At 37.2% G+C, this 25,925-nt stretch overlaps 1 protein-coding gene across 2 annotated transcripts; it reads right to left on the minus strand.

The window, feature by feature from the left end:
* Nucleotides 1–4,309: 4,309 nt before the first annotated feature.
* IL18R1 (interleukin 18 receptor 1) lies at nt 4,310–25,925 on the minus strand. 2 transcript variants are annotated; one of them, XM_039714291.1, is made up of 13 exons: nt 25,780–25,925; nt 25,420–25,586; nt 23,189–23,337; nt 22,747–22,867; nt 21,469–21,709; nt 16,046–16,223; nt 14,987–15,140; nt 14,421–14,483; nt 12,033–12,189; nt 11,719–11,852; nt 10,874–11,035; nt 9,029–9,187; nt 7,013–7,413 (listed from the first exon to the last, which is right to left on the minus strand). In XM_039714291.1, exons 4-13 carry the CDS (start codon nt 22,793–22,795, stop codon nt 7,013–7,015), a joined length of 1,698 nt encoding a protein of 565 aa, XP_039570225.1. In that variant the 5' UTR covers nt 22,796–22,867; nt 23,189–23,337; nt 25,420–25,586; nt 25,780–25,925. The 2 variants fall into 2 exon arrangements, with proteins under 2 accessions (XP_039570226.1, XP_039570225.1); XM_039714292.1 differs by having other exon boundaries at nt 4,310–7,413; nt 25,420–25,787.

Consider the following 25,925-nt stretch of genomic DNA (forward strand, 5'->3'; position numbering starts at 1 on the left):
GGTTTTTACTCTACTGGTACTATTCTGGCACTATGCTGGGTTGACACATTTACACATCACCTCCTCCCCTGCCCAGCTATGGTTAACACCTAGTGCGTAAGACATTTTCCACTCCAATGATCTTCTGCAATTAGTCAGTGCTGCTGATTCTGCTGTTGCAGGAGGTGTTTGAACAATGTCTAAACATGAACCTCTGTCCATTTTGTACTAGTTTATGCTCCTTGTGAAATAATATACAGTCACAGGTGGTTTCTGGAGCTTGTGGGTGGTTATGAAATAACAGAAGGTGGTGTTACTTACCATCAGCTTGCTGCACTACAGTGAATTCTGCCTTGGGCATCAGGGACTAACATGTCTAGAGCCACAGAGGTACTATGAATGTACTAATAACTGAGTAGCCACATGCCAACAGAAGATGAGCAAAGCATATTCTCACCATGCAAGCCTTTCAAAACTTTTAACTCACACAATTCGTAGCAGTTAATTAGAAACAATTGCCTGGCACCTCAAATTCCATGACAATTTCTTCTTGCCTTCCGTGATAGTCCAGCATGCTTACTGCAAGCCAAGAAACATAAACTTGACAGAGATGACCACTGCCGAATTTTTGGTTTTCTTTCAGAAATTTACTGTACTCCAGCTTACAAGTATGTCAGAGTAGTTTCTCCTTTACTCTCTCAGGAGACCTTACTCTTATAATGTCTTTAATGCCTATTATATATTTATTCAAGGACACATCCTTGTATGCACATTATTCCTTAGCTTGAACAGCTCTTCTTTCTAGTGGTTTTTTTTTTCCTGTATGCATTTGGTAACAATGCTCCTATTCCTTTCCCTGGTCATTTTACCAGCCTAGGCAATTAAACTCTTCTAGGATCCCATTTCACACTTCCCCTGCTGATCCTCAATGGCTCTGCCTCACAGGTCCCAAGGTCTTGTTTCACTGGAAGCAATTCATTGGTATTTGTCTTGCCATGCTGGAAGCTGGAGACACTCCTGAGATAGTCACAAGTTTTCATTTCCAGTGTATGAGTTCCTTCCTTGTAGATGAATTTTTGTTGCTAGTCCATAAAGGCAGTATCTTCCTAATGTATTACAGAAATAAATATGCTTAATGTAAGGCTTATCAACCCAATATAAACAAATAGAGATGTTGCTATCACAGCTGAGAGCTAAATATTTACTTCAAGTCTCCTGAAAGAGGAGGTCTCGTAATGAGGTCTCATGGTTAAGTCCACAAGAGATCTTTTGCTAGTGATATCCAGATAATTCCTAGTATGTACTGTCTGCTCTTCAAGACTAGACACAGTTACTTCTGAATTTGCCCTACTCTTTCTAAAAAGTCAGATTTATACAGCATTACAAGTAGTTTTGGAAACTCTATGGAACAGCATTCCTTCACCATAGTCAAAACCCCTAAATTTTCCTGCAACGAATAGAAAACTGTTTTTTAACCTTATAGTAGAATGAGGTCTCCCTCTATGGAACAGCATTCCTTCACCATAGTCAAAACCCGTAAAACAGCTACAATTTTCCTGCAATGAATAGAAAACTGTTTTTTAACCTTCTAGTAGAATGAGGTCTCCAACATACCACTGAAATTGGCTTAGTTATGGTAGTCGTTGCAAGCAATACAGCAATAATCCATAAATTTATTTTATTGTCTTTAAGAAGTACCTTAAGGCTTCAATGAACTTTATTATTTTTGTATTTGATAGGTTACAAGCAAAAAATATATTACACTGGACTGTCTTGCTGAATTACACATTATTTCTCACCCACAGAAGCCAGATGAGAGATCAAACAGTAAGAGACAAAACCCTGTGATGACTTTTTTATATATTTAGCTGACAAAACAAACAATAAATTACTATTGTGGCCTAATTGCAGCTGCTTTAGCTGAAATTCAGAAAATTTGGATTGCTGAACTGCAGGAAGCTGTAAGTTGTGGATACTGCAGAAAGCTTGGTAACTGCTGCTTCACCCAGATACCCAATCTAATTTTAGTTCAGAAAATTTTTTCCCAAAAAATGCAATCACATTTTCTTTTTCAAAATATTGAATGCTTTTCAAGTTTATCACAAGCATCTCATTATGAAAGGCTGTGTTTCAAACATCCTTAAAGTCTGCAAGCCAGACCATAGCTGTCTCTAAAAAGAAAGCAATTTTCTTTCTACTTTCTCTGAAAAATCAAGATAGAAAAGGACAACTTCAATATATAACCACAGTTCCAGAGTAACCTTCCAGGCCAGAAACACACATCTATCTTCATAACTGTTAATCTGTATTTTCCAACCATTTTTAATTACCTGAGGAATCAATCTACAGAATTCTGTATGTGAAACATAAAATTCTGGACCATTTTGCACAAATCAGCTATATACCCTTACATAGGGCACTATGTACCCTTAAGGTCTGAGATGTCCCATGAACACTAACCTTGCCCTGCACACACAGGAGTTGTGTTCCCAGAATCTGTTGGAGCATCCTTATTGGTGCTCTCTTTTTTTGTGTCTGCTGACTGCAACCACTGTGGTTACCTTCAAGTTTAGTAAACACACTGGTAACAACTTGTTTCTGCAGGCATCATCACTTGCTCTGCAAGAGAACCAGCAAATCTTAAGGTTCCTTCTGTCCAGCCCTTCTACAAATCTGCTTTCATTACAATCTGGAGAATGGTGGAATTGATAGGATTTGTCCTTATGCTTGGATTCGGAGTGACACAGCTGCTTGGAGGGGAATTTATTCCTGTTTCACAAGTTCTACCTGTCCAATATCTCTAAAGAACACAGATGGTCATGAAGGAACAGAAGCACTTGTAGTAGGAAAAGAACCCTTGAACTGACAAACCTTTTGCAGTAATCACCCTTATACAATACTACCCCACAGCAATGATACAAAATAGTCATAATTCTTCCTACATTTATGTTACAATTACCAATAGACAAGAAGGGTTCTTTGATAATGTTTTGTTTCCAGTCTGTATTTTGTCTGGCAGAAATCGGTCAACCAGCAACACTAAAAAATGCAGACAGAGACCATGTTCTCACAGCTAGTTACCATGTTATAGTACATAGTAAGAGACACCAGAAATTTCAAGGCTGGTGGCTTGCAACTGCTGTCTCCTTACTGATCCCATCTGTGACCTCTTTAGGGAAATTACATATTTCAATAGCTTTTTTGGACTTGGCTTTGTTTTAAACTTCCTAAATTACAAATGATACATTCGTTGCTTGTGGTCTAACCACATTTCCTTTTCTTGCATTTTTTTTCTTCATACCCTAAATTTGATTTTTAACACGTTCTTGTGGTGGTGCATGTCACCTCCCAGACCCCCAGGTCACACTATGAGCTGAGAAATGTTCAGTAAGCCTCAGCCTTGAACAGCACCTGGTTTGAGCTTTCTTGAGGAATGTTTCCAACTCAAATTGTGGCTAGGATGGACAATTACTACAACTAAAGCTCACTCCCTTGCAACCCTATAAACAGCAGTCCTAAGTAGGACCCTTTGAGCTCTCCAGGACCACAGTGGGCTGCAACCAGCAACCCCCCTGTCAGAGCCAGTGAGCTCTCAGCTTTGCTGTACTTGGAGGATCACCAGACAACAACAGATCCTGGGCTGACACCCCCACTGCTTGAGGCTCAGCCCTTTGTCCATTGAGAAGATCCAAAATTGTCTGATGGAAGCACTTCACTGAATTCAAGAGATACCTGATATATGCTTTTCCAGGTCTGCATGCATGAGAGCATTAATATTTTATAGCAAATGCATGTTGCTCTCCTAAAAGACTTAAGTTGGTAAGTTAGGTTTGTGAGTTACTGTTGTGCTGTAGTAAATTCTATATTAATCTTTTGTTAAATTGTTTAACTTAAGCTATCAATTAAGTGCTGTTAAGTGCTGTTAAACCTTTAGGCCTAAACTGTTGGTCAACAGTGGCTCAGTTTGGCTGTGGGTCTGAACCTTGTACCTAAATGGGAGTGTCTTCCTAATTCCTTTTTATCCTTACCTTTTCTTACCCTAGCTCTTTTCTTCCCCCCACTCCCCCTGCAGCCTCCTCATAGATATTTTTTTGTTGATTTTGTGGTTAGATTGAATGAGTTTAAGTTTTAATCTGTGTTTAATCTGTGCACTTTAGCCATCCAGGAAGTAGTAGATTGAACCTTACCAATGAATTTTTCATCCCTTTCACTTTTATATTAAATCTGCTTTTGCCAATACATATGTCAGTGATTCTATAAGCAACCTTAAAACACTCATTTATGATATTACATGTCTAGCTTCAGCAAAAATGGAAGCCACAGATGTGGAGAAGGAGAAATATAGTTTTATTAAGTGCAAAAGTGAACAAAACCCACAGTATGAATCACTGAAATGACCCATTACCTCCAACCAAATGACCGATTACCTCAAACCAACTATCATGTTAATTCACTTACACATGATGAGGCAAATTATTACAACTACAGTCTACAAAAGTAATATTAGCAGTTCCTTTTCTCTATGGACTGGCAAACAAAAATCAGGCATTTCCAAGGTCTGATTAATGTCAATAATTCATAATATAAAAGCAATAAGAACAATATCTGGCATTAGTATGAGTATGTATAACCTTAATTTCCCTTGTTCCCCTTTACCAATGATCCTTAATTTCCCTTGTCCTCCTTCACCACTGCATCATGGGCAGTGAGGATCCTCTATAAAGGGACTGTTCCATGATACCCTTTTGTGCAAAAACATTTCCACTTTTACAGATGTTGAGTCATTCAATGTATGTCTGCTTTGCTGGCATTCAAACAACTTGGGAGATTATGCCATTTAGCTTTCAACAGAGGATATGTGTAATCCTCTGCTATTCTGTAAAATCTCAGGGCAGTCAAATTCAGTGTGGTGTCACAGGTTTAGGGTACATCTTCATGAGGTCTAGCAGGTATATGCAGTCACATTGTCTCTCCAAGCTGAGGTGAGGGGGCATCCATGACAAATTCCATTTCAATTTATAGGAGCTGATTCTCATAGAAGGTAGGCTTGGTCCAGAGCTATTAACAAACCCTGGGCACCATCCATAGTCACATGTGTAATAAAATATGTTTGACCTTTAATTTGTTAGGCAATACATTGACAACATTATATTAAAAACTGCATGGCTGAGGAGAAAGTTTAATAACTCAGTTAAGTATTAGGAGAGTTACTAACATTTCTGTAAGATGTTTGGCCAGAATATTGATGTGCCTAGTATGTCTGATGGCATTTCTGTGCTGACAGAGAATGTCCAAACTTATCTGTGACTAGAAAACATGGGAAATACTGGTAGAGAAGAACTGAACATTGTGAAAGTATTGAGATTTGGAAATGTAAAGGCACGCATCTCCAGAGGAGAAATCTTCTTCAGTAAAAGCTTACACCAGAGAATGATTTCTTGACTATGAACCACATTTACATAACTCTTTAGTTGTCTGACAGAAAGGAGACCTCCTAGAGCTGATCTGAAGGTCACTACAGATGTTTGCCTTATTTCTTTGATCCTTTTCCATCTACCTGTTAACCTGGAAACAGTGTTGTCTCCCATTTTGGAAATCTATACTTAGCCTTTTACCTAAACATCTTCCAGAAACTATGCATGATGAAAGGATATTTGACAATCAATGTTTCATTCCCATGAAACTTGAGACATTGTCATGACACTCAACACTCAATTGTGTTTTCAAGTGCACTGAGAAGGTAATGGAGCTCCTCCACCTCTGTGAATTAAGTATCACTGTAAAAGAGATGCCTTCTCAAAACTAGCAGTAATGGCATGCAAGGCAATGAGAAGAGTGGGCAGAGCCTTGATGGTCTCCTAAAAACCTGACAAAAGATTTTGGAAGTGATTCTCCCTTCACTTTTCCCTACTGATGCTTGGAGGAAATATGGTTCCATTTTATCCAGGATATTTTTATGTCAGATTGATATCTTCTGTCAGGCAGCTAATAGTAAGGGAGGATTAGCATAGTTTTGAATAGCTCTTCTAACATTGTTTTAAAAAATATTATTAAGAGAGGAGTTCCAAAGGATTAGGAGTGTATATACACACTGAAGAGCTACTTTTCACCTAAATCCCCTACATGCAGCAGCTGAAGACAGCTCAGGGTATAACAGAAACATGGAATGGGTCTGTTTGGAAGGCACCACAGTGGGACATCTGGTCTGAGCTCCTGCTCAAGCAGGGTCATCCCAGAGCACATTGCACAGAATTATGTCCAGTCAGTTAAAGAATATCTCCACTGAGGGAGGCTCTACAACCTCTCTGCGCAGTTGGTTCCAGTGTGGCATCAGCATACATTAGCAAAATACTGATATTTCTATCCCACCCCTCTCTTCCCCCTGTTAAAATGAGCATTTGTAATCTTTTCAGTGAAATAGGATGTAAACAGTCTTTACCATTCCTTCAAATAATTCCCAGTTGTAGAACATGTGCAATTCAGTTGTAAATGCTGTTAAACTATCCAAAACTGCCCTATTTCTAACCTCCCTTTTCTCTATTGGTTTGGGTTTTTTTATAATTGATGTTGCCCAAAGCCTGCATGCCAAGCTCTTAAAGGCAGGAGCTATTTAGGTCTACTTACAATCCTTAGAAAATACCAAAGTACAAAACAAAGAGCATCTTAATAAGAGATTGCAAGTACTGATTTATTTGTTGTAGGCCCTAAAAAGAATATGCAAGTAAAAATAGCATCTTTCTACGTCATTGAAAATAATGAAATAAAAATGTTTTTCATTGTGCTTCATGCCTTATGGTAAGTCCTAAGCAGAATGAAACTTCTATTTCTTGTGCAGATTGCTGAGGAAGCCTTCTCTGGAATAGGATTTATCAGTTGGGGTTAACATCATCCTGGCCACTGCAGTGACTTCTGCATTCTTATCAGATCTCAGAGCTGGCCTCTAAATCAGCTATTTCCCAAAATATTAGTTTATTTAGTTCTATTAGTTAGTAAAACACGCAGTTTTCTGCTGCATCTTCTGTCTCCAGAATTGTTATATAACTGCATTAGGGTCACAGCCCTCAGTCCAGGGTTGAGGAGCTTCTGAGCCTAAGTCAAGATTACTATAGTGCCCTTTGGTCTTTGTCTTGATAGGTTTTGCTGGCATCAGGTACCGAAGGTTCTTCCAAAATCTGGAATTCACGGGAAGAGATTTATCTTTTTTCCATTTCACCACCCTTTTTGATGGTAAAAGTGACAGTGATTCTGGCAAGAAATTGTAGTCACTTATAGGCATATATTCAATTAATATGATCTTAGTTTTTCTTTCAACTAGGGCTTTATGCAGTCCACTCTCAAGTTCATATATGGCTCTGTCAGAAATGTAGTTCTGGCTCAGTATAATGATTAATCTTCTGCTTTTATCAATGAATGAATGGATGTCATCAATGAGTGCTGCAAATTAAAGATAAATTTATTGTTATATTAAATTGAAAGGATAGGGACCAAATCAAATTATCTTTTAAATTCACATATGTACCAAAAATGTAAACATTTTTATGTTATAAAGTGACAGTGTGTAAGCATCCTGTCCTTATGAAGAGACTAATATGTATTAAAGATTAGGAGTCTCCAAAAATTAACTCAGGTATGATCAAAGATTGTTCTCTGGAGCAGACATAAACCTACTTATAATCTCCATAGTCACATGTACAGAAGGCAACAGCAAAATTAACTTTCCCCCAACAAGACATCTCTTTGCTCTTTCCTGATACCTTTGGAATGATTCCACAGAAAGGCACAAACAGCAACTTCTCTCCAAGTATTTTGTAACCCTGGGTTACACCTTCCTTTATGACACCAAACACCCAAATCTATTTCCTGTAATCCAGGCTGAAAGACCAGCATGTGATGACAAAAGGAGTTCCAGCTGTGTTCTAGATTTATGGCTTTTGGTATGAAAAGTGATGAAAGAAAGTGAATGGTGATACCCTTTAAATACCAAATTGAATTTTCATTAACAGCTTCCAGTGCTTGTTTTAACACCATGGGACAAAGTCTACATAAAACAGAGATCTAGAGAACAGGACTTGTAGAGAAAGGCAAAGCAAACTGCAGAACTAACCTAATGAAGAGAAAGCTGCAGGTAAAAGGAGGCTGACAAGTGTATTACAACACCAAAGGCTCCCATACAAAAAAGGAAATATTCTATTTTACATGTTCACAATGGATCAGATCAGAGAAAAGAAAATAAGCTAAAACTATTGAAAGAATCAGACTGCACACTTCAGTAAACAATTTTTTAATACTTAAAGATTGAGAATAGGTAAGCAGAAAGGGCTTAGAAGAGCTGTGGTTCCTCCCAGGATAGAAAAATTTGTCAGGAATGGATATAAAGAGACAAGATCCTGCTTAATGAAGGAGACTAACTGATCCTATTGTTCTGTGGTTTGAACAATGAAGTTCTATTTCTCAGCTAGATCTTTGGACTAAAGGGAAACTCATAGTACCTTTTATCCAAGCAAAAGGCAGATCCCAGATACATCCACAGGCCAAACAAAATTCCATTTCTTATTTCTATTATGTTATGGCACTCATTTCATTCAGAAAATGGTTTCAACCATCACGCAGAAGATACAGTAAACATAGAAGTTACCTAAGAATAACTAGTACCACAGTCATCAGCTGCTCTGTGCAATAAATGTGAGGTCATTCATTGACCCTCAGCAAAAGCAGAGCAAAAGCACTGTTACTGGGAAATATGTGATATCTTGATATCTTCTGTGTCCTCACCTTAACCTTCTTGATGCTTGCTCTTTGATCTTTTCATCTTGATTCTTTGTAATTAGTGATTTATGCGTGCATGTGTAAGTTTACATGAATTCATAAATATAACTATAAAACATGTAAAATGTTTGCAACCAAACTTTGCATGCACACAGTCCAGATTAAATGAAAAATGTAACCTTTCAATACACAACACATGACAGAATTCCTTCTAATTATAGACTTCTACTTTTGTGTGAAAATGATGAGCCTATTTAATGACAAGAATATTCAATATACTTACCCCCTCCAGGGAATACATCCCTCTCAAATATACATAACTTGTACCCAAAGTTTTCTTCTAATATCATGGGCAATACCTTCAAAGCAAATTCTCTCTCTTCTTCAGTAGGAGAAACACAGTCTTTCAAGTAAGACACAAACGCATCATATTCTTTTCCATCTGAAAATAAATCAACAATTTAGTGTTGTCAGCCATTAGAAATCCAGTATGCGATTCATCATTCTGGTTTTCAAACTTAGTGTCTTGATGGCACAACGTCTAGAAACTCCTGATCTTTCTCCTGAAGACTCTGAAGAGTCTTCAAACACTCTTCATCAGATTAAAAAAATGTCCTGAATAAATTTAAGGTTGATACAAAAGATTCTGATTGCATTTGGATAATACTTGAAAATATTTCCTTTCTACATTAAGGTGCTTTTTAAATAAAATCTGATTAATTTAACCAATTAATGTCACATCTGTGAAAATCAAGATATGGAGGGAAGCAATAAAGGTGTCTGTAAACTGAAAAAAATTGTTATTTAAGTAATGTTGCAGATTTCAACATTTATGGTACACTGTGTCGAAGTGGAATGGGTACGGGCAAAAGAGATAACAAACCAGTTAATTATTTTTGTTATGAGAGTATGCCATGTCTGGTCTTGGTTGGAGCACTAATTTACAGACAGAAAATCGAAGAGCAATCCAGAGGCCAGGTCACCCACGCTGCCACAGAGCAACTATCAAGACTGATACTCCAGCTTCTCAAACTGCACTTCTTTGCTTCCCTTTCTGAATACTTTACTGCATGTAGTTCATAAGAGAGAGCACAAAGTAAACACCATGAAACCCCACACCTTCAAGAGCTCTAGGAATAGGAAATCCATTGCCTAGTATCGAACAGGCAACTCCTCCAGGGCAGCATAGCCCAGGTTCTCAGAGATCCCCCCTGAGTGATTGTAAGCCACTCTGGTAGCTGATATCAACAAGTAAATATTAACACTGGTAGGCATAAATGACATCCACCCATTACCAAAAAATCTCCAGCCATTGCAGTTTATTCAAGTTATATTCAAGCTGATTTAGAGTCCAAGAAAGGCCAAGAAAATCAGACCCACATATACAGCAAGTTTTGTCACCACAATTTTCAGAAAAATTATTCTTAAAATTGAGTAATTGTCAGGTTTGCTGTGAAGGCCACAGAGCTGCTGCCTGGTAAGACAATGGTAATGTGCACTGCTGCGCTCCTTAAGTGCATGTAGTGACAAACCCATAAACATGCAATGGCCTCTACAGTCAAAGAAACATTTTAAGCTTCACCTCAATGAAGGGCATCAGTGAGGTGAAAATGAATTTGTGTCAGTCTGCCCATCTGAAAACTCCAGTGTTCACCCTCTTCATGGGTAGACAAATGGAAACCTCTTTACCCCTATCAACTTTTGTGAGGAAGAATATGGCAGAGCAGAGCTCATCTGAACACCATCCAACCACATCCCTTCTACTGCCTGTTCCCAAGGCACCGTGTTTATCTGCTCTCATTGCCACACATACAACAAACACACGTTAGCACCTGACCATCAGGTTGTCTTTTATATTCTGAACACCATCCAACCACATCCCTTCTACTGCCTGTTCCCAAGGCACCATGTTTGTCTGCTCTCATTGCCACACATATACAACAAACACACGTTAGCACCTGACTATCAGGTTGTCTTTTATATTTATTTTTTTTTGCTTCTCACACTACTCCTAGATTTATGATATTTTTTTATCTTCCTCAAAGCTGATTTATTCATAGATAGAACCTGTCAAAAAATATGTTTTATCAGTATGCTTATTTCAATGTCAGCATGAGCAAAGTCATACCTCCAGCAGTATCGTCTCTCCTGCAAATATTTCTGTAAAATAGAACTAAGTCGACCCTAAACATCACAAACACAAACACCACAGCCATGGCAACAAATGGAAATAGCAGAGCAAGGACCATTCCAGTGGTAAATACATGCACTGGCAAGTCTTGAATCTTCCCTGTAAAAGAGAAACACAGCCTTAACAAAGAGTATTATATAACAAGATTACTGTATCAAATACTGATGACACCTAAAAATCACCTCAAAAAACTCACAATGTTGATGGGAATCCTTTCCTGCTAATGCTTCAAGCACATATGCATGCCACACTAAGACAGAGAGAAACTAGAAAACATGTTTTACTGCAAAAATCTTGGGCACGATCACATACAGTTCATTTGTGTGTGTGCAGGGTCTGTGAGATCAAGACTGACATTTCAGATCCTCATAGATGTATAGCATTCCAAAATGATGGTTACTCACTTTGGTGAAGTTTCCTTCCTTAATGTCCTATTTAATATCTTTGGCCAAGATACTTTTGCTTTTTTTGCTCTAGTCTCTTTCAGACCTTTCTTCATTACTATTATTATCATTTTTAAGAGTTTTGAGAGTTTTAGCTCCAAATACAAATTTTTAACACTTAAATCTTTGTGAAGTTTTTACAAAGGCATTCTCGAGACATGCTCATTGTAGTCTGTATTTCTTTTGCTTTGCACTGCTCCTGTCCCTGTCTGAGAGGACGTTGTTAGGTCCAGCACTAGGTGTGTGAGGGCCTTCATAAGCAGTGTTTGGAGCAGTGTTTCAAAATGCCCTCAGGATTGAGAAAGCTAATTATCAAACTAGTTCTAGATTATGCCATACCTTTCTTCAGTTTTACTATTTTTATCTGTGTGCTTTCATCAGCTTGCAACATGCAGGTGAAATTATGATGCATGTCCTCATCTCTTACTTTTTTAATCCGTAGTAGCCTTGTGATATAGAACTTCTTTCCCAACCTGCAACAAGGAATGGTGTTAGCAACACTATCTGTACAGAAACCTACAACCACCTGAGAGGCAGATTCTGAGGAAAAGTTTCTAGAGAAAACCCTCAGTCTGCGGTTTTTACTGAATTTGCAGTTCCACAAAGTGTAGGACATTTTCACATATAAATTACAACATTTTCAGGAAACCTACTGTAGTGTTTTGAGTTCTTCTTCACATATTGAAGGTTCATTCTCAGGGATACCTGTGCATTGTTCTGGAAACGTTTGGTTAATTAACCAGTAGAGGCTGGCATCTTCTCGCATATAATAACCCAAGGAACCTGTGCAATTGAGTATCTCTTCTTTACCTGAAAAAACAAACAAACAAACAAAAAAACAAACAAAAAAACAAACAAAAAAACAAACAAAAAAAAAACACAATAAAAAAACATGGGAAGATTTAGTGAGAAGTAGTATTCATGTACACAGCGAGCACAGTAAAGTGTCAGCTTTCCAGGAAACATATCCTATAAGCTGTGCTCCTTTCTAAATTTTGTAGCCCCTGCTCAATGTTTTATAGGTGTTACACCTGCATTGGTGGTGGCCTCAGCAGTCATGCACTGCTGCAGAGTGACAGTCATCCATTGCTTTCTTTGAGATAAATCATCAAAGCCAGGTGGGTTTAAATAGACCTGAGAATTTCAGGCTTTAGAGACCTAAAGGGAATGTGACTTGATGATCTTTGAGTCCCTCATATTTGAGATATTCCATGGTTCTCTAAACCAGACTGTGTGCTGCAGGCTGAGAACAGAAGAGGAAAACCTATCACCAGTGCTTCAGGGCCAGGTAAAAGTAAGTAACTGGTAAGGGGAATTACAGCCAACTAATTGTAATAGGGAAACTATATATGATTACTCAACAAAACCAAAGCCCCTGTTGAACCTGCACAGAAGCAGTTCTTATCTCAGTATCACAACTGGAAATTCCTGAATACATGAACAAGTCATTTATTCAGTCAGCTACTTGCCTCATTTCAAAGCACTGAGTGTAACTGACAGGAACCACCTCATAAAGTTCCAGTAGTTTTAAGAAGTCGCAAAACTAAGAGTGGAAAAAATAAGGGCAGAAGACTGCAGCTCTGGAGTGTGAGATTTTTTTAATACTGTCAAGGGAAACTTGACCTGAAGCTAGCTGCAACCACAGTTTCTAGGCCATCGCAACATCGTTTCTAGGGAACACATCCAGAATGCTCTTTATTAAGTCAGGACAAATGCATGTTATTTCTTCTTCAGACCATCATGCACAAATACTTTCCAGTAAGCAAGGCCTACCCAGCAATTCTCCAAGAGCACACAAAGCTTCTCAAGACTTACCAGATACTTCTATAACCTTCAAAGCAAGAGCCAGCTGAAAAACTGGCCATCATAGATTCAGACCATAGAAATCCAAATTACAGTTGCACAGACCTAACCCAGTATCATTGGCTTGCAATTCTAGCATTTCCACCACACACAACAGCTATTTGGAGACAAATATAATAGTACACCATCCTCAGCAATAGGTTTTAAAGATCATAGACCTGGCTCATCCTAAATTCGCTTCACTCTCCACCCTGCCATCTGTCTCATCACTCAGCAGGTAGTTCAATGACCTTATCAAATGACCTTATCAAGGGGTGGAAGACATAGGTCATAAGCATTTGATGCCAAACCCTGCTAACTTCTAAGGGCTGGGACAAGCACAGCAACGAGGAAGAAATGTGCAGGAAGGGCATTCGTGGGAGGCTGGAAGGCATGAGGCATCATAGCGCTGGGGTACTACCCGTGAGAAAAGGATTTACCAAGCAGTATTGGTAGGAAGGCAGGAAGGAAAATTAGCATCTGAGGTCCTAGATGAGTAAATGAGATACAGGTATGAGCCGCAGAGGAAGTAAGATTTGAAGGGAAGGATCAGGAGGAGAGGAGAGGAGAGGAGAGGAGAGGAGAGGAGAGGAGAGGAGAGGGACTGATAAATTTCTGTTTTAAAAAATTAATTACAGCCTCAGTCACAAAATCCTGGATCTTGTCCAAGGCTGTGTGAAGCCTGCAGATCATTTTATCTAACGTACTCCTATCTAGAGGCACAGGTAAGATCTCTTGACAATACAGATGTACACGCACACATTTCCAGGACTGCCACACCTCACACTCCTCATTTCCCTGAAGAATAATATTCTCAACCACAAGAGGTATCAGTGGGATTGCTCATTACTGCTGTGCATTGAGTAAACCATACGTCTTTTGCACATTGCTTCATGGGGTTTGCTATCTACAAAAGAAAGCCATGGAGAGATGTTCTATCACCACCACCACCTTCTCTTGCAAGCTGTAGCAGCAACCTCAGCTTCTGCCTCTCTGAAAGGGTACATTTAGTGTACTTGTGTATCAATCATGGAATACACCAGGCAAAACATTACCAGATGTGAGGTTAGATCACATACAGGATGATGCACAGACAATTAGTTTGAGTACACTTATCCAGACCATAAACCACAAAGAAATCAGAACAAAAGTATGTAGGTAGAGTAGCTACCTCAAAGATTTTTGTATTAATTTCATACCTATTTCTGTTTCAAATTTTTCATGAGTTCCAAGTATCTCCAAAGTAAAAGCCTCCGGTGCGTCTAAAATAGAAGTATTGTTATTGAAGTGGTACCTCACATTCTTCCACAGTAAAAGTTACATAATTGTTCTATATATAAAATTAATCGCAAACATTCCATTTAATTCACAGAACAATATCTGGGTTCTGGTGTTTCTGAGTAACTTAAAACCCAGTATGTCTCGCTGAATTTTTTTTCACATACATATTTATATACAGAGTACAATTTGCAATGGTTGGAAAGGCTCTTGTGCAAAATTCTTAGTACGTTTGTATGACTTACTTAGAGCAGCTAGTTTGAAAAAAAAAAAAAACCTGCAGGGAAAACATACTAAATACATTTTCCATAACTGGTAATATTTTATCCTAACTTCTACTTTTTTACTTCTCAAATTATTCTGAAATAGTTCAGATTACCAGACTTTTCTCCCTGGTATAAATTTGTTAAATGAGAACTGCAATTTAAAATCTCCTTAGTAAAGTGAACCAAAAAGTATGCTTCAAAATTTTAGAAAGCTTTCTTACCTTCTTCTACTACAAGTTTAATTGTATTTGTGCTGTGATATATTGTTCCTTCATGACTGATTAAAATTTTACAGGTATATATCCCAGAGTTCTGTACTGTTAAGGCTCTAAAATTTAGTTCCTTCTCTGTTTCATGTTCATAATTCTTACAGTCCTGCATCAATAAAACCAGAAAATACTAGTCTGTGGCAAACATGCATTCAAAACATTAAAGAAATTAAGATTTTTATTTTTTTTAACAGTGTCACCATCACCTTTTCATTATCCCAATGACATGTGTCTGACCCAAAAAAGGTGCAGGCCCAATTTTCATTCATGGTCACTTAAAGGCAACATTTGAACATTTAACCCATTAGAAGTTGAGAACACTGCAATTGAGGAAAACATAACAACCTGTGGCCCTATCCATCAATGGTCCCATCCTCCCAGGCCCCGAAAGACAAGAGAACAGGGCTGAAGCTCATTCTTTCCAGGCTACTCCAGATATCTGTACTGAATCAGTCAAAATCCCTTCCTGAATCTGATTGATCTTGGAGTGACCAGGGTCTGTTACTCCAACCAGGAGACCTGAGAGGAATAAGGAGCACACCCCAAAGAGATGATTTGCCAAAAAATGAACAGAACTGGATCTGTTACACACCTAAAAACTGTTCAGAGACAGCAAAATTGAAAAGTTTGCAATTACTTTGCAAGTATATGCCAACTGTAAAATAAAAATCTTGGCATCTCATTCAGCATCGGTACAATATCTATATCAGCAAAGTAGCAGCTGGCTAAACCAGCTGCTGCCAAAATCAGCAGACATGCACATCAGATCTTTTATCCTCCCAAACTACTAGTTTAATAACTTCTGAAACAGGTATTTTTTAACAAATTGAAAAGCAGAAAAAGTTTTGTTTTGTGTCTCTATCTAAAGATTTTCCCCCTAATCCCATGAGAAATTAAAGCTTTACAATGTTTCTAGATGCTTCTAAAAATTTGTTTACAATTAATATTTTCTGCAATCAGATGTTTTGTTTCTACAGCCAATGATTTGAGGGATACTGTTTCAGAAATTACCTTATACCATGTTATGCTGTCATTTTCATAGACAGACAAATCGCTGCATTTCAGTGAATGACCAGTTCCAGCACTTTTAATCTCTGTAGTTAAATGATTTTCATTGAAACAGCTGCTTTTATTTCTTTCAAGTACATTCAGTGTCCACTTTTGAATTGTGACATTTTGTTTTCCATTGCTAAGAAAAAAAAATATAGCAAAATCAGTTTTAGGAGCTTTCTAAAATGATGCAGCTTGGTGAGTTACAAAACAAAAATAAATTCTGAAATACATCTGTTAGGTAAAAAGTACATCTACGGTAACCCAATTACTTTTATTTCCCTTTATCACTTTCCCACTCCCAAATAAGTGTTATTTCCTTTAACCAAACAGGTTACCTAAACTAAATGCACTATCACAAAACATTTGACAATACAATTATATCTATATAACATGACAATATATTCCACATTGACCTGAACAAGGATGCAACAATCTGTGACATCATCCATATTACATGACAGCATCAAAGAATTTTGGACCTTGAATCAGCTGAAGATTTTGCAGGTTTAATTTCCTACATGTTGCTAAGCTTAAAAGCCATGACAGAAAAATATATTTGTAAAATTAGAAATAAGATAGATCATTGTTATTTAGATATCTACTAGGTTCTATCCATATATTCCTTGAAAGAATCAGATCATAGCTGTAATTTCAGTGTTTGATATATCCAAATATATGACTACCAAGGGAAAAGAACCTGAAGAACTTTTATTTGGCAAAGTTAGAGCTTAAGAGAAAGCCATATGCCGCTGTCAGTTAGTGGGTGAGATTCTGTCAGTTAATGGGTGAGATTTTGCAATTAGTGCATAGAGCTCTCATTTGTTTTCTGAACAAGCAGAGCCTGACAAAGGAAAAGCAGCAATCACAGAGAACTTCCCTCTAATGCCAGTCATGTCTTCATAAATATGTTTGAATCTTTCTGCCTCCAAGAAAAGAAAAATAAATTTCTTCCAGAACTGCAACTAGTCAATAATTATTTCAATGAGAAAGTCCAAGAGGACAAAGGACTTGAAATGGAGAAACATCCATGGTGAGTCCATCAGCTTAAACACCACTCTTGACACGTCTTTTGAGTTTACAAGATTCAAAAGAGCTATTAGGGCATCATTTTTATATTGAATTTAACCAAGTATTGGGTTGTTTCTTTTCTGCTTTTTAAGTTCCCCAAACAAATGTATTTATGTATTCTCCTTGCCCTCTTTGCATTGTAGCCCTTTTTCAAGCTACACAGGTTCTCTACTCACTTGAGATGTTCACTACTCCTAATTGTAATTGACTCTTTAAACCAAACCATAGTGGTTTTGGTAAATCAGCTAACTATGCTGTCACTAACAGGAAAAGCCTTACAAAACTTTTCCAGCAAAGAGCTCACATGGGTATTCAGGTGGATGGAGCTCTTCTCACCTATTCTTCAACATCTTATTTACACATTTAAATCAGAGCTACTAATCACACTCAGCAGTGGCACCACAGTCAGAAATCACCCTGTTACAGTGCAGTTTATATGACCTATTTTACATGTTTTTGTTTAGGACAAGATCACCTGTGAGCCAGAAAGGCCTCTCCCTCCCTGACAGTAAAGATACCCAAGATGTTTATGTCTACAGCTACCTAGGTGTAGACATAAACATTAATTCCAACTAATTCCACTGAGTCCATGTGTTTCTTTAGACAATACTCTACTAATCTGAATACTGTCAGAGAATTAATTACAGATCTAGCCATGACATGCAAATAATTTTACTCTCTAGATCCAGCAGATGAAAGAAAAAGGTCCATAAAGCCACATTACTCCACAGAGCACTGTTACTCCACAGAGGCTTTCTTCTGTGATCTTATCTGGGGAAACCACTCAAAGTGGATCAAGATATTCTACCCGTTGAGCCAAAATCTGGCAAGAGAATGTCCCTGGAAGGTATTACAACCAAACCAGTGCAAACAAAGATTAATTTTTTCATACATAGTTTCTAGTTTGGTTCATACATAGTTTTCTAGCATGGTTTTCAACACACACAAAAAACCATTTAGTTGCATTTTTAAACTGCTAGTGTCGGAATTGTTATATGTTTTTAAACTGGTTTTCACTTGTTGAGAGTCCTCAGTGATATTTTGTCAGGAACAAAACTGTTTCTGGTTAAACAGCTTTTCAATCTCGCCCCAACAAACCCACCAAGAAGGAACAACAAAATCTAGCTTGACTCAGAAGATGATACAGGGAAGTGAAAGCCCTTACAGAACATAAACCAAGCTTACTGGATACATAGCAAATTACAAGTATTCTCTTGGCTTTTTACTACAACAAGCCAGTGTTATTTTGATACTTCAATCTTCTGTAGGAACCGTCACTCTGCTTTGCAAATTGCAGAATTAACTCTACATGTATGTTCCCAAGGCTTTCAGTTCCTCTAAACATATTGAAAAATTGAGCAATATTTGGATTTTAAAATTTATAATGCATTTATCATGGTTCTCTGTAGCTTTTTGTTTTTTTCAGGGACCTCTAAGTTCTCTCAGTTTCAAAGTTACCAAAATAGAGCAACCTGATGACCTGCTTTTTTGTATTCTGTTTTTCTCTTTGACAACCACAGGATACAGGCTATAAAAAAACACCACAGAAATTACAAATATTTCCAAAGACCTGTGACACAGTTTTTGCTGCTTATCACACTTACTCTAAGTACAATTTTTATTTTCAAGAATGTTGCTGAAGATGGACACATTCAGGCCTATAGGTGATGCCCATTGATTCCTGAGTTTGTATCCTAAGTCTAGTGTACTAACAAACACACATGAGCATGTCAACACACAGATATGCACACTTCAGCTACCTATGTATGTCTCAGCAGGACATATCTGGTTTAACTGTAAAACTTCTGATTCCTCTTTAAGCAAAAAGTGGTTAAAACATCATAAAAAATTGTTACATTACTTTTGCCTCTTGCTTCTTGCATGTTGTCACTTGTAACACATCAGAAAAAAAATCCTTCATTTAATTAGTTTGCAAAATCTGTCAACATGTTGTCTGCTTTTCTTGAAAATCTGCAGTATATGTAATTGTCACATTGTTCCCTGAACCTACCTAAACAGTTATAAGTATTCTGAAAATTATTTCCCATGTAGCTTACAAACAGCTAACTCTAAATTAAATAGTTGAAAATTAAAAATATAAATAAAAATATACTTAGCATCTCTTCTTTCGCAAGTAAAACTTTTAACCTACTATAAATACTCTGAAATTAAAGTAATTCCACTCAGTCATTCTTATTAAATCTTAAACAAGTTCAGTAGCCCACAACAGCCCACAATTTTTCGCTACAGAAACTTTTAAAAGTCCTCTGTCTCTGCAGAAAACAGTTTTTGCAATAATTTTCTGTATTTACTGAAATGTAACTCATTTAATATGCCTGCCAATAGTGAGAACCATCATATAAACTAAGCCCAAGATCCCATTAAATTCCCATGTAAAACATCCCCTTTTGCCATGTGTTCCAGCAGTGAGACCTGTGAAGAATTCCCACAGGAGGATTGCCAGATTCTGGCATCATTCTTATCCTAACAGAAAGAAATTCAAAAATTTAAAAAAAAAAAAAAAGGGTGTTTCAGAGTAATAAATTTTTTTCTCAAAAATACTTTCTTTCAAAACTTTTTTAAAATGTAACAGGTAACATAGTTCTAGAAGACAAGACAATAAAGGAGAAAATCAAAACTCTCAATTCCAAATGAATGCTTTGATGTAATCAAAACTTTTTTTCTGAGTTTCTCTCTAAAGCAAATGAGAAAATCAAGAAATTTCATAAAGGATTTTGACATTTTTGTGTTTTCCAACAATTACTCATTTTAACAAACTTCATTCTGATAGTTTTACTTCAATTCTTTTCTTGTCATCTCCTTCTTCTGTACTTAAGGCTCTTTCCTTCGGTTTTGAGGTCTACGCTTTTTCATAGTAATTTTGTAGAATTCTTGTGTTTTACTGTGGATTTACTGTCATTACGCAAGTCTTAAAGTAATCAGGAAACCACAATGACGGTAAATTGAGGCTGTGGTTATCACAGCTCTCTTCTCTTTGGCCCTTTAACGAGTATTTAGGGCTCATTATGGCAGTCTCCTTCAGAAGCCTGGCAATTCAGGTATGACCTTCGCCTACCTTTCCCCACCCATGCCAAAATTACTTAGTCTGCATTTTATGACACTTATTAGGTGGCATTTGAGTGAGTTTTTAGATTTAATAGCTTTTTTGTGAAGTGACCATAAAGAAAACTGATCAACACAACAAAATGGCACAACAAATTAGACAAACTACCACATTCATCATCCCCAAAGAAAACCTTGAATTTAACATAGATGAATAAAATTTTCTCAATATTTACCCTACAATTAAAAATACTTTACATTTCGTATACTATGAGTCAGTATTTTTAAAATAATATCAGTAAGGAGATAACATGGAAGAATTTAAAAAAAAAAAAAACGTTTTCAGCTTCCAAGTTGACTTGCAAGTTAACAATTGAAGTCTACCTTAGAACTGTAAAACATCAAACTTGAGTCCACAATATTTCTGGAAAAATGTGGAGAGCATTTTTCAGTATCCACAGTCACATTCCCTTTATACACCTGGCCAGAACCTTAAAAATATTACTTGGAGAACAGCACAAATCATTACATGCAAGGTGATCTGCTTCAAATTAATCATTGCTTCAACTGTAAATGATGAATTATGGGTTTAGTGCAAGTTAGTCATAAGAACTCCGTGCAGCAAAGCTTGGATTTAGTCCCTTTCAAGGTGCTCCAATGAAGAATGCCACCAAATAACAGAGGCCCATCCTTATTTCTCCTTTTTATCCATGGTGTTCTACAGCAGTAAGAAATCAAATCCAATTATTTCATTTGTTCTTTGAATGGCTCCATGAAGGCAAAGGTTTGCACAGAAAGCAGAGTTCAGCGATGTTATGTTTAATCTTTACTATACTCTTAGGTGACTCGGCAAGCCTCATAGCATGAGATCCACTCAACACAGCAAGAAAGAACAAGTCTGGGGAAGAAGACAAGCAAATGCTTCCTTTTTCTTGTCAGTGAACAGAAGGGTTGCCTGACACTCATTTTTCTTAGGTAATTAATCACAAGCCAGCAAAAATGCTACCTGCCTTATCAAAAGGTTTACAGAACATTTAAAAGGCTGAAACTCCTTATAGATATTTGTAAATATCACAGGTCTGCTTTGATAGCTATTGTGAAATGAAGTGGGAAATGACTCTGCAGTTAATGCAATTCCCTAAGCCCCTTTTATATGGATGTCACTAGCTATAGAAAACAAGACAAAGAAATTATCTTCATCATAGACGCATGAACAGGCAAGACATTTACCCACTGTGTTGTGTACCCACCTATGAATGACAGAGTAATTCCCAGAGTCACTGAGTTCAGCGGGCCAAAACTCCAGAAGGTTCATTTGTGTAACAATTCTGCGTGTTTGCTTTATCACTTGCTGTTTTCCAGCACTTTCTTTGTACCAGTTTATTGTAGATGCTGCTTCCTGAAAATGTTCTTGCCTTGACTCAACGTAACAAAGGAAAAAATATTCCCCTTCTAGAACATCAATGGAGGTGCGAATGGGACACAGCTTCCCTTCAGAGAAAGGGGAAAAAAGATATATTAGGAAGCCATTATTTTATTATTTCAGAAAATTGCATTAGCCTGACTTCAAAGTGATTTGCTGTGCTGATGGCATGTTATAAAAAAAAACTTTTTCAGCAAAATTGTATGGCAGCATTTGTGTATTGATTCCTGCAATATTTACTAAAAAAATCAGCCTTTTCCAAGCCTTTTTTCTATCTTACCAAGGCAACACCAGAAGAAAAAGGGGACTGAAAATAGAAGGATATTTCCCTATCTCTGTGATTCTTTCACATGAGTTCCACAGTGTCAGAATCACATTGGCTCAAAGGGCAGAATCTGGCCTCCCTCTACAGTAAAGCAGGTGTCAAAAATGGAATAGGAAAGGAGAAATTCTTCACATATGGTTTGACTTAACAAATATGTTTGAGATAAAAGCACAGATCCTATAAATTAACATATGTATTTCCTTATCTTCTTAATTAAAACTGGATCATTATGTAGATATATTTCTGAAAAACTTCAGATGTCTTTGGAAAACTGCCTTGGAATGGGATTATGTGTGTAAAATTTAGTCTTCAAGTCTGCCTTTCCAAAAAAGTTTCCAAAATTTACTTTTGCAAACAGAAACTATTAAAAGTATTGAAAAGGAGCCATGATAGAGGATTAAGAGTCAAAAATGAAATCAGCCTTCATTCTCTCTTTCTCCTGAGGTTCTCAGAGATTATTGTTGTTTACCAACTATTATGACCACACTTCTGAATGGCACAAAAAGAAGCAGACTCTTTCTCTTGTTTTCCATGTCTCTTCATATGGTCATGGCCACATACAACATCATCAGGTTTCTCCAGGGAGCATCCTTGCTTTTCATTTCATAATTTTGGTGTTTAGGACCAAATTTCCCAAGTCTGGAGCTGGGCTGTAATTGCCAAACCTTTAAGTTTTTGTTCTTGGCTGCAAAAAACAAAACTTGTCCTACTCCAAGCAACTGTCAAGAAGCTGGCACATATTTTGAATGTTCTATTATTGAATTGAAGACTTTTACTTACCAGTGGCAGATTCCATGATCAACATCACAAAAAAAATCCTCAGAGTCATTTTCTTGAGTTACTTCTCACTTCTTCTCCAAAAAAAAAATGCAATTGAATTGCTCTTGCTTGTTCTGAAAGCCTAAAAAAAAAAATTTCACAGTTCACCACAAGTCCAGTGAAACAGATTCCTTTGAGCATGTGAGCAGTGTAACTACTCACTGTTAGGCTTAGGGTTAGGGTTACACTGTCTGCTGCTGAAGAGGGCTTTACAAATGGGAAGCTAGATAGTTTTATCATAACAGCTATTTTTATACATCAGGTAATGTATCTAGATTTTTCTTTGCAATTTCATTTCAAATTCAGAATGCACTGCAGGATTTGCTTGTTCAATTTTCTTATTTAATGGATGTGTTTTGCAGTATTACAAGAGCACTCAAATCCTGAGCCAGCAGATACCTACCACAGGACAGGACAGTGCTTTTTTTCTCCACAAAGAGAATAAACTTTGCAAGACTGGACCTTGTAGAAACAGCCAATGGAAACTTCCCTTGCCTTCAGTGAGAACAGCACAATGTTGTAGATTGGATATGTTGATGGTTAACTTTGAGCCTGTTGGAAAGCAATGGGACATGTAATTTCTTTCACAATTTGATCTTTAGGGGCAATAAGCTCCAGCTGAGAGTGCTAACATTTCCACTGATGGGGAGGACAAGAAGCAGCCTATATTCAGCTGCTTCATGCATAGTCAACAAAGGCAAGTGGAAAACACCACTAAGACTGGCTTGGAGCATATTCTGAGGTTCCTCAGAACAGCAGGTTAACTGACAACCAAAGAGAGAGCCACTCCTGAGACTCAGCCTCTGTTTTGCTTACAAAACAGATGAGATACACAATCAGTTCAGTTCAACCCCTAAATCCAAAACAGATATCCTTGCTTAGTGTGACCCAAACATGGATGGACAGATAAGACAAATACACGAGATGTATTTCAGAGATCTGAGAGAGCTGCCAAAAAAAAGTCTCATTAGCAATCCATTTCTTTTTTATTAGGTACACTTGATGCAATTTGAGAAAACACAGACTTTAAGAGACTGCCCTAAGATTTAGTCAGAAAGTTCCTGTAATGTGAAGAGTCTGGAGGCAGGCGGCTACTGCATTTCCAGCAGTATTGCAGGACACCAAACTGGGTAGGTACCCTCCCTCTCTTACCTTTCTCCTCTGTTCTTTACAAGTGTGCCATCGTTTCCTAAAGCACTGCAAGGAGATGAAGGAAGTATTTCACATCCCTTTTTAAGATGGTCTGGTAGGCAGATCCAGATTTAGAAAGCTAAAATAATCTGGATGGTGAATACTGCAACACCCAATTTCAGTTCCTTATTACACATGAAGATTCATACTCCTACACTTCATAAGGAAAGAAGGGCCTTTCTCTTTAATTTCTTGAATTTTACTTTCCTTTTCTTTCCTATCACATTCAGAAGAAATACAGCTGTTAGAGACTACAAGACTATGGCCCACTACATAAAGATAAAATCATTTAACACCAGATTTTAAATTCTAAATCCACTTCTTTTTTGGTGTATCACATCAGCACAAAGCAGAAGGTTGGTTGAATGAACAAAATATAATGGAAGCAACTTAGTAATGACCAGGTTTGAGATTCATGACTTCTAAAAATCAGCAAACAAGACCTTAATGTTACTCTCTCATTACTGTTGAACCTGATCAATTTGACTGAAATTGTTTTACTGTAGGCTAAAAAATTTGAGCCATAGAGTTTGAGTACTCTTCAATGAAAGGGAGGGAGCAAAAAAGGTGAAAAAAAGAAAAGTGCTTTTAGTGAAAGTCAGCTAATCCAGAGAGAATCTTTGAGAAACATGATAAGATTTTAATTTTCAGAAAAAATTGAGACCTTTTAAAGTAAAAGCAAAGATTGTCTACCTAATAAAGGAGTACAGAAATACTAACGGGCAAAATTCTAAGGCAATAGAGGGAAATGACAGTTTCAATGAAAATTTATTAAATTACAAGTTGTCTATAAGGCTTAAAGTGACAACAGCTTTATGCATTTTTTATGTTTTATACATGTTTAATTGATGGAGTTTTAATAATAAAATATGGTTCTTAAAAATGCTTGTGCCACTGTGAAACCAACAAAAACTTCAAACAAATCAAAAGTTTAAATTCTGATTACCAATGTCTCATGAATTAGAAAAACATGCATCATTAAAATTATTCCCGACTTTTCAAGAATGACCAGAAGATTTTTGAATGAAGTTGGGCTGATACACAGAAGCGATTGATCCTCAGTTTTGGACAAGTAACTAATTTTGATGAACAATTTTGGAAAAATCAGTTTGGTCCTGAAGGGTTGTAACTTCCTTTAAAAAAAGAACAAACACAACAGATTCTCCTAAACATGAGACAGTTCTAAACATCATCTTGGGGTCAAGGAAAGAAAGCACTCATCTTTCCTCTTTAAGAGCAGCTTCTTATGGAATTTAAGTATTTTTAAGTATTACCACACAGTGCCATAATTTACGCAACATTGATGAAGAAAACAAAAATATTTAACAAACAGTTGTCTTAACCATAGTAGATCCAAGCAGCATTCTGCCAGGATTGCAGTTTCTTGGTAAAAATGAAAATCTGTCTTAATTTCAAAGAACATAAGCAAAGCTGTTTACTTACTATGCAAGTCTTGACAGGTGGAAAGTGAATGGAGAGGGAGTCTTCCAAAGCCCAGAGAGTTGCAGTTTGAACTTACAACTCTTCTGAATCTCATTCATAATTGAAACAGAGAGTTGACTCTCTCCACAAGTGAGTCAATACACAGATATTTCAGTTTGAAAAACCTTCTGAGAAAGGAAAAGAAAACTGTTGATTGCGGGAAGGAAAGCGGAAAAAGTAGATGTGAGAAATTCATTTCTGCTAGCATTAATGGAAAGTTAATAGCAAGTCCTTAATAGCATTTTTTTTTCTAAATTAGGCATTTGAAAGCTAATTGATACATCAATGTTTTAGGCATAATCTTTTGCTCCTACCACTTACAACAGCACTGAAGGAGCCCATCCTCCTCCAAAGCCACCCAGGTATGAGAAAAAGGGCTGAGGACAGTGCAGAGACGGTGACAGGGGCTGTATATTGAAATAAGCCGTTTTCAGGGATGAACTGCTTATGACAGCTGGGTAATAAGG

Source organism: Passer montanus, unplaced genomic scaffold, assembly GCF_014805655.1.
Source record: "Passer montanus isolate IOZ18808 unplaced genomic scaffold, ASM1480565v1 scaffold3, whole genome shotgun sequence".
In the NCBI taxonomy this organism is placed as follows: Eukaryota; Metazoa; Chordata; class Aves; order Passeriformes; family Passeridae; genus Passer; species Passer montanus.

Coding starts and splice junctions, on each gene's coding strand:
- IL18R1 (XM_039714292.1), bottom strand. CDS start 22,795: ATGACTCTGAGGATTTTTTTTGTGATGTTGATCATGGAATCTGCCACT. Junction 21,710..22,746: donor GATCATGGAATCTGCCACTG/GTAAGTAAAAGT, acceptor CTTTCTCTGAAG/GGAAGCTGTGTCCCATTCGC. Junction 12,190..14,420: donor AAAATTTGAAACAGAAATAG/GTATGAAATTAA, acceptor TTGTTTTTTCAG/GTAAAGAAGAGATACTCAAT.